Here is a 9,118-nt window from a genome sequence, read left to right as displayed (position 1 = left end):
ATATTCCACTATGTTCATAGCAGCCTTATTTATAATAGCCAGAAGCTGGAAAGAACCCAGATGTCCCTCAACAGAGGAATGGATACAGAAAATGTGGTGCATTTACACAATGGAGTACTACTCCGCTATTAAAAACAATGAATTTATGAAATTCTTAGGCAAATGGATAGATCTGGAGGATATCATTCTGAGTGAGGTAACCCAACCACAAAAGAACACACTTGATATGCACTCACTGATAAGTGGATATTAGCCCAGAAGCTTGGAATACCCAAGATACGATTCATAAAACACATGAAACTCTAGAAGAAGGAAGACCAAAGTGTGGATACTATGATCCTTCTTAGAAGAGGGAATAAAATACCCTTGGAAGGAGTTACAGAGACAAATTGTGGAGCAGAGATGGAAGGAATGACCATCCAGAGACTGCTCCACCTGGGGATCCATTCCATAAACAACTACCAAACCCAGACAATATTGCAGATGCCAACAAATGCTTGCTGACAGGACCCTGATATAGTTATCTCCTGAGAGGCTCTGCCAGTGCCTTCTGACAAATACAGAAGTGGATGCTCACAACCATCCATTGGACTGAGCACAGGGTCCCCAATGAAGGAGCTAGAGAAAGTATCCAAGGAGTTGAAGGGGTTTGCAGTCCCATAGGAGGAACAACAATATGAACTAACCAGTACCCACAGAGTTCCCTGGGACTAAACCACCAATTAAAGAAAACAAATGGAGGGACTCATGGCTTCAGCTGCATATGTAACAGAGGATGGGCTTGTTAGACATCAATGGGAGGAGAAGCCCTTGGTTCTGAGAAGGCTTGATGTCCCAGTGTAGGGGAATGCCAGGACAGGGAAGCAGGAATGGGTGGGCTGGGGATCAGGGGGAGGGGGAAAGGATAGGGGATTTTCGGAGGGGAAACCTGGAAAGGGGATAACATTTGAAATGTAAATAAATAAAATATCTAATTAAATAAGATCCATTTTTAATCCCTAAATCAAGTCATGCAAGCTCTTGAATGCATCTGAATAGAAAACTTGATTATTGTTATTAATAAACACCAGTAACCATAACATACATATTTTTTGTGGTTTTTCAGAAAGCACCTCAGTCTAGAATGGTGAGACAGGAGGCTTCAGTAATGTAGCCAGTATTTTTGGTTTTAAATGGGTTTAGAATTAAAGAAAAAAAGAATCCATGAAGAATTAAAGAAAATATCCTTCACTCTTATTCTATATCCTGAAGTGTAATACCCTACAACGAGAGAGATTCTAAAATAGAAAAAAAAATGGTAACTAGAATATAGCTGTGTCTACTTCTGGTGGCTCCTGGCAGCTCCAAAGTGTTAAAGTAGGGTGAATACTTTTAAATTGGCATTGAGATCACACACACACACACACACACACACACACACACAATTTCCCAGAGGAAACATATATTTTCCTCCCTCCTTCTAGGGGAAACACACAGAGAAGGCAAGCGTCATTCATTCCGCTATGTGCTAAATAATACAAAACAAAACAGCAACTAGACCCCAGCCCTTACTTAACAAAAGCACTGAACACTAATTCAATGGTAATGAATACCTGACAGAATAGCTGCTTTTGGCAATCTTGATCGCCAGGACCTGCGAGGCGATGACTGAGAGGACTTCTATACTGATTCGGTTGAATTCATCAAAACAACACCAAGCTCCTGACTGCACCAATCCAAAGAATAATTTCCCAATGATCTTAAAGAGAAGAGAAGAATCGATTACAGAAACTATACAGGGGACGACTTCCACCTGCATACTAAACTGTACTCGGTCTTCTCATCTTACCCAAACCAAGGAACCATCTTTAGCATTTTTTGCTCCATAGAAAGTTTAGTAGGCGCTAGACTCTGGATGAGTTCACTGCTGTTTCCTTTGAAAGCTTAAACACAAATAGCAAACTCCTGTGCTCCAGGGCCACTGCCCGTGCAGCTGACAACTGCACAGAGCCCTTTAGTGGGCAGAGCTGCATCCCAGATGAGGTCTTTATGACCAGGTTTTGCAGCACATGGTCAGTGCCAGAAGGCAAATGCCCTTCTCTGGAGCAGGCAGGCTCCTTGTGGCTTACCTTGGGCTATAGGTGAGGCAAATGGTGGGGGCTGAAGGGCTGGGGGTGGGGTGAGGGGGTACACACTGTGTAACACACGGTTCCCAGAAGTTTGTAAACAGGTGTTATTGAAACACAGTTGCAGTCTCTTAAAAGCCCTATTAGTGTTGACAGTAACATTTTTCTTTTTTTATTTTTTTGGTTTTTCCAGACAGGGTTTCTCTGTGTGGCCCTGGCTGTCCTGGAACTCACTCTGTAGACCAGGCTGGCCTCGAACTCAGAAATTCACCTGCTTCTGCCTCCCAAGTGCTGGGATTAAAGGCGTGCACCACCACGCCCGGCTGTTGGTAACATTTTTAAGATCTTATTGTAAGCAGTCGTTCTGATGTTCATTTTCCTGTAGATAAGTTGATGGGAAATGGGACGCTTTGACTCTCTGTTGGCACCTGTTGTTGTTCCTTGCTATCCCACCTGGGCTTGCAGGAAAAGGACTCTGCAGTTAACCCCACCCCAGATGTCTTGAGCACTGCGCTGGTCCTTTGAGAAAACTGCAACCCAGCTGCAGCTGATTACCACAGCTCTGACTGCACAGACAGCGATGTTTAGAAGTTTGGGCCGGATTTTTTCTATCATCACAAGCCATTGTGAATCCTAATTCTGTAACAATTTCCACTGAGGCCAGAGGGGAGCTTTTACCCTACAGCCTGGCAGAGGAACTGCTTTGACTGATACTGAAAAGGCAAATATGTGATTGGTCCAAACAGAAATCTCTATGGCTGTGAATGATGTTAAAGGCAAGAGGGACACACCCCTTCCAGGGGGGGATGTGAAAATCAGATCTTAGCTCACCACAGGATGCTTGGCGCTCTAACCCACATGTAAAAGCAGTCACAGAGTTGGGGCTGTGGGGCTGTGGCTCAGTTTAACCGCACTTGCTCACCATGAGAGAGCTGAGTTCAGCTCCAGGAAACAACCCCCCCCCAAACTATAGTGCCTGCAAACTGAGTTAAATTTGTAAGAGATACATAGGGGAATATCAAGCTTCAATAAAAATATTTCAATATTTTATTAGACATGTCTTAGAAAATTAACATTATTATCTTTATAATTGTTTTTTATATTAACCATTGTAGCTTCTTTGACATTAATAATTACCCTTTCAGTGAATAAATGTTCAGGGTAAGAACTTAAATTTGTAATTATGACATATACTCATATATGTAGATAGATATGAGAAGACACATATACACACATACACACACATATATTTTCATGCTTTGGTATGAAAGATTTTGTTTAAAAAGAATTCCACTTTCATAAAAATTGAGAATTATGGCTATAAGGGATTCAGTTGAACCATTTAAAGAAAAATTAAGATGTTTTAACTTTCAACTAGGTTCTAGGCTTCTGTTTTTTACTCATTAAAAGAACTAATAGCATTTATAGTCTTATCAATGCACATTTTATATTTTTCTTAGTTTTTTCATTCCTCAATGAATTACTTTACATGCACATTTTTTTGTTTAGTATATATGCTTAAGCTTTACCTTATAATCCAAATCTTCAAAACAGTTGAAGACCACACAATGTTTACCAAAGCTCTGGGAAACAAAAATACTGTTTTAATATAGTTCTCCACAAAATAAAGACTCCATAAAAATTTAGACTGCCAGGTTAAGACAATATTTCTATTAAGTTTTTGAGAAAAAATAGTATAAAAATGAGTTATATACCAGGTCTAAGAAGGGAAAACAGACCAGCATGAGAAGCTATTTCTCCCCTCCTTCCACACTACAAAACAGTTAGCTCATACTAACTGTCTTCTGGGTAAATTCAGACAATTGGCTTACTGAGATCCCAAGTCCTTTTCCATATTAGGCATTTGAAATTTAGATGATAGAGTGTATCACTTAATGAATGTATTGGTAAATAGCAATCACATTTCAACTGCAGGAATAGTGTAGACTTAAGATGCAATTAAAATGAGAGACGCTGGCTGCAGTAGCTACTTACTTTTGCTAGGTCCTTAACAGTCTCAGTTTTTCCGGTACCTGCAGGGCCAGTAGTGCACCCTCCCAGGTTGAAGTACAATGCCTCAGAGAGAGAGAGCCAGCATCTTTCTGTGAGGGGAGTGATGACCAGCCTCGGAGCACAACCCAAGTACTCATAGCCATAAACAAAGCTGGTGTTTGCTTGAAGAACGTAACACAGTTTCTGTTTCTCATTCCATTTATACTGCAAATGTCTGAAAGTAAAACTCATACATTATTTGAGCAAAAATATTTTTCACATAGAGAAACAATCATTTCTAACCCCCTCATATTAAGAAGCAGTCATTAAGCATCTCCCAACTGAAGAGAAAGCCCAGGGCCAGAAAGATTCTGTGCAGAATACCACCAGACACTCAAAGAAGAACTAATGCTAATATTTCTCAAATTATTCCACAAGATAAAATGGAAGGAACATTTCTAAACTTTTTTTATGAAGCCACCATTGCCTTGATAGCAAAACCATACCCAGATTAAACAATAAAGGAAACTATAGAATGATATCCCCTTATAAACATAGATTCTCAATAAAATACTTGTAAGCCAAATTCAAGAATACATCAGAAAGTGTCACCCCTGTGATCAAGTTGGCTTCATTCTGGAGACACAGGAACAGTGTGGCATGTCTAAATCAATAATTATAGTCCATCAAATAAGAAAAAAATCATAAAAATTCATCATCTCATTAGGTACAGAAGAGTCTTTGTGAAAATCTGACACGCCTTTATGAGAAAAGTCCTAATGAGGCTAGGAACACAAAGGGCACAATTAATAAGGCAAATTTATATCAAGCCCACAGACACCATCGTCCTAAAGGGAAAAAAATCCAAAGCATTTCTACCAAAGTCAGGAACAAGACAAGGTTGCCCAATTTTTACCTATTCAATACAGTGCTTGAGGTCTTAGCTAGATCAATAAGACACTGGAAGGAGATTAAGGGGTTACAAATAGAAAAAGAAGAAGTAAAACAAAAGTCCTTATTTATAGATGCTATGGTTATGTACATCAAAGACCCTAAAGATTCCACCAGGAAATGTCTACACCTGATACATCCCTTCAGCAAAGTATCAGGATACAAAATGAAGACATGGAAACTAGTAGCTTCCTATGTATAAACAATGCCTGGACTAAGAAAGAAATCATGAAAACAGTATCTTTCACACTTGTACAGCCACTTTGGAAATCAATTTAGCAGTTTCTCAGAAAATTGGGAATAGTTCTACCTCAAGACCCAGCTATACCACCCCTGGTCATAGACCCAAAAGATGCCCTCCCATCCCACAAGGACACTTGCTCAGCTATGGTCATAGCAGCTTTATTTGTAGTAGCCAGAAACTGGAAACAACCTAGATGTTCCTCAACTAAAGAATGGAAAAAATGTTGTACATCTACACAAATGAACACCATTCAGCCATTAAAAACAAGGACATCATAAAATTTGCAGGCAAATGGATGGGACTAGAAAATATCCTGAGTGAGGTAACCCAGACCCCGAAGGACAAGCATAGTATGTGCTCACTTATAAGTAGATTATATATATACACACACACACACACACATATATATATATATATCAACCTACTCCAATGAAATCTATATTTTTTCTGTGCTTTTGTTTTGTTTATTATTATTGTTGTCTTGTTGGTTTTGTTTGTTTGTTTTGCTTTTTTGAGAGAGAGGAAAAGAACATAAAGTTAGGGGGTAGGGAGTTGGGGAGGGTCTTGGGGAAGGGAAAGAATATGATTAAAATATATATTGTATGAAAATAATAAAGCAAACAAATCAAAGTATTAAAATAAGTGGAAATATAAAATTTACTCCGGACTGTATTAGATATTAGAAATTATAAGGTACAAACTTATAATAATCTAATAATCCTTATACATCTTTAACAGTTTAGAGCTGTTTTGCTTTTGAGCCGCACATGGAAGTGGAAACAATCCAGAATTACTAGGATCCTTACATAGCCGCTCAGTCCCACCTTTGAGTGGCTCCTTCCCTCCTTCCCCTTGCAGTTTATAGTATGATGTAGTAATCTGTTTGTGTATCCTTATTTAAACCTCTAATTCCCTTCTGGAACAGCAGAGAAGATTATGAAAAAAATTAAAACAAAAGAGTCAATTGTCAAAATAAAATTTAAGATAAAAGCAACTTACAAGTATTTCTATGCTATCACCTTGCCAACTCTTAGATGGGAGGACCTGTAACCATGGGGAAGCCCAGAAACCCTTTTCATTTCATGTCTGAGACCTGTGCTCAGTCTCATCCAGCAGAGGTAGCAGCTTTCTACAATCCTTCCTGACTCCGTTTGTGAGTTGGCAAGCTGTCTAGAAACGTTCTGTGAGTTTCTTCCACTTTGTCTGTTCTACATTGATAGCCCAGGAGAAAAAGAGGCACCAGGGAGACCTCTCATTACCTCTGCTGAAACCTGTTTCCAGGTTCAGTGACAACAGACAGAACACACGTAGCGTCATCACTGCAGAAAGGCAAGGCACAGAAAAACAGAAGAGGAGGGGCAGAGGAAGCCAGAGGAGGACCATATGCTTAGAGGAGCAATGAATTCTTGAAGTGCAAACCAGTTTGCACGAGGAAGTTTGAAGCAGAGAACGTAATGGTCTGTGTGGATAGATGTGTAATATAGTCATAATTTTTGGCCACTTACCTGGTCCACTCAAAGTCCTGAATGCTGAAGATGTTCTTAACTAGCACATCCGACATGATGTCTCTGCAGTGGACATAGATGATCAGTGTTGCTGCCAGCATGGTTTTCGTGCGCTGGTTGCTAGTATTCAGTGTGACCAGCACCGCGATATCTTCCAGATGACGTAGCAAACGGGTTTGGACTGCCTCTAGCTTTTCTCTTGGATTATAACTCATAAAACCTTTCAAACAGTCATTATAAAACATAATCTGGATCTGGGAAAAAAGGGGAGGGAAATACATGTTAATAGAAGCATATAATTTTATTTTAATTAGTATTTGTCTCCATGAATTAAATGTTATAGGTATAGAGGGAATGACCAGTGTGGGAAGGAAAGCACACATACATTTGAAAGCTGAAGACTGCATTTTGATTGATGCTTACGACTTACTTACTAAGATTTTCTAAATCTTAGATTTTTAAAGTCCATTTTATTTTCGATGGCTTCATATATGTACATGATGAGTTATAGACATTTTACTTGCCAGCACCCACCTCTTTCCTACTAAAGCCCCTCTTCTTCCTCGTGTGCCTGTGTGTCCCAGTGGATTTAATTAGGGCGGTGTGCAGGAGAAATGGTGGAGTGCCCAGCCTTGCGTGGGTCACCTATATCACCCCCTCCAAGGCTTGGGGAACATCAAGGAAGTAGTGCAGAAGGTGTGAGAACCAGAGGATGGGGAGGTGTGCTGTAAATAAAATGTCCTCTTAATATGACATGGCCCTCATGCCCATGAACTCACAGCATTGCTGCAGCCATGCTTATCTGCATAAGACCACGCCCCAAGACCACGCCTCCAAGCCTATGCTCATAAACATTCCATCGTGGGAGGGGAAGGGCTACTGAGGGAGTCCTCAGTTAATGGTGGTTATAGGAAAGCATGGCCCTTGCTTTTAGCTGTATAGCCAGTCACACATTGCCCAGGCTCCAGGAAATAAGTCTTACATTCTTAAACACATGATCGTTAAATTAAAACCTGAGCACATTTACAAGACTAGAAAAACCCCAAAGTAGTGTTGCCTTCTCCACGAGACCCTAGTGTAATACTCCTAGCACAAAATGGTTACATTTGTAGTTTAAAAAAATTATGTAACTTCTATTATCTGATTCACCTGTCAGATTCATTCTTCCCAGGTATATGAGAGCTGTGCAGCCTGGCTAGGTTAAGATCAGGCTGTCTGGACATTAACAGAGGGAAACCAACAGGAAAACCACAAAGTTTGTAAAAATCAGCCTGTTGTCTAGAGAGTATCTTCTGGAACAAGGTCGTGCTTGGATAAGGAGTCACCATGAATTTACTTTGAGCTGTGCTGAATTTGAAGCACTTCTTTAAAAAACATATAAACAGAGCCATGCAGTTATAAAAATGGCAATAGTTAGCATGGAGGAGACACATTGTGGCGAAATTTTTCCAGAGAAAGGTTAAGAAGACAGATGGTAGAAACCTGGGGTGTTAATCAACATTTTATTTTTCTGCAGGTAGCAGAAATTAACTTTTAAAAATGCATTTCTTTTAATTTTGTGAGCTTATAATATAGTTATATAATTTCCCCCTCCCTTTCCTCTCCCTCTAAACCCTCCCATAGGCTTCTCCTTGCTCTGTTTCAAATCCATGGCCTCTTTTTTTTTTCATTAATTGTTAATACTTAAATGTGTATAAATATGTGTGTGTATATATATATATATGCACACATAGTAGGAATATAGATCTAAACATTAGGAATACATATACACATTGGGAATATATATATATATATATATATACATACACACACACACACACACATATATATATACACACACACACACATACAATCTGTTCAATCTCTATACTATTAGTTGTATACTTTCAGGGCTGACCATTTGATGTTGGACAACCAATTGCTGTGCTCTTCCCTGGGGAACAGTGTTTGGCAACCAATTCGATTAAGATGTGGTAGGCTCATAATCAGCAGATTATAAGGGGCTAGAGATGGAGGCTTGGGAAGCACACAGGCAAAATGACTGGAGTTCCACTGCACACAGCGTGAGATGGTGGTGCATGAGTTCCAGCCTCAAGTGAGAAGATCTATGTTGAGGGAGGGAATTCTGTGGATCGTATTTTTAAAAAAGTTCTTCTGATACTCTTAGGTTGAAGTATGGTCCAGAAATACAGCTGTGTGAGGAGAACTCCGGGTGCTCGTGAGAACACGCCAAGAAAACAGGACAAGAGTTTTCTTCGAAACCACTGACCATGTGCCCTCATGTGCCTTCCAGATGCAGTGGGTAGAAGGAGCTCTGAATA

The 9,118-nt window shown here is 39.8% G+C and overlaps 1 protein-coding gene across 4 annotated transcripts in view; it reads right to left on the bottom strand.

The window, feature by feature from the left end:
* Positions 1-9,118, bottom strand: part of Dnah14 (dynein axonemal heavy chain 14) — a 242,827-nt gene that overhangs the window by 160,956 nt on the left and 72,753 nt on the right. For all 4 annotated transcript variants that reach the window (XM_021185047.2, XM_029480568.1, XM_029480569.1 and 1 more), the window contains exons 28-31: positions 6,798-7,051; positions 4,101-4,332; positions 3,635-3,688; positions 1,593-1,738 (exon numbers count right to left, since the gene is read on the bottom strand). In XM_021185047.2, coding sequence (XP_021040706.1) covers positions 1,593-1,738; positions 3,635-3,688; positions 4,101-4,332; positions 6,798-7,051 — 686 coding nt within the window. The remainder of the gene's footprint in view (positions 1-1,592; positions 1,739-3,634; positions 3,689-4,100; positions 4,333-6,797; positions 7,052-9,118) is intronic.

The sequence above is a fragment of the Mus caroli genome, chromosome 1 (genome assembly GCF_900094665.2).
Source record: "Mus caroli chromosome 1, CAROLI_EIJ_v1.1, whole genome shotgun sequence".
Classification (NCBI taxonomy): domain Eukaryota; kingdom Metazoa; phylum Chordata; class Mammalia; order Rodentia; family Muridae; genus Mus; species Mus caroli.
Note: the sequence above shows the minus strand (reverse complement) of the source record. Positions and strands in the feature narration are given on the sequence as shown.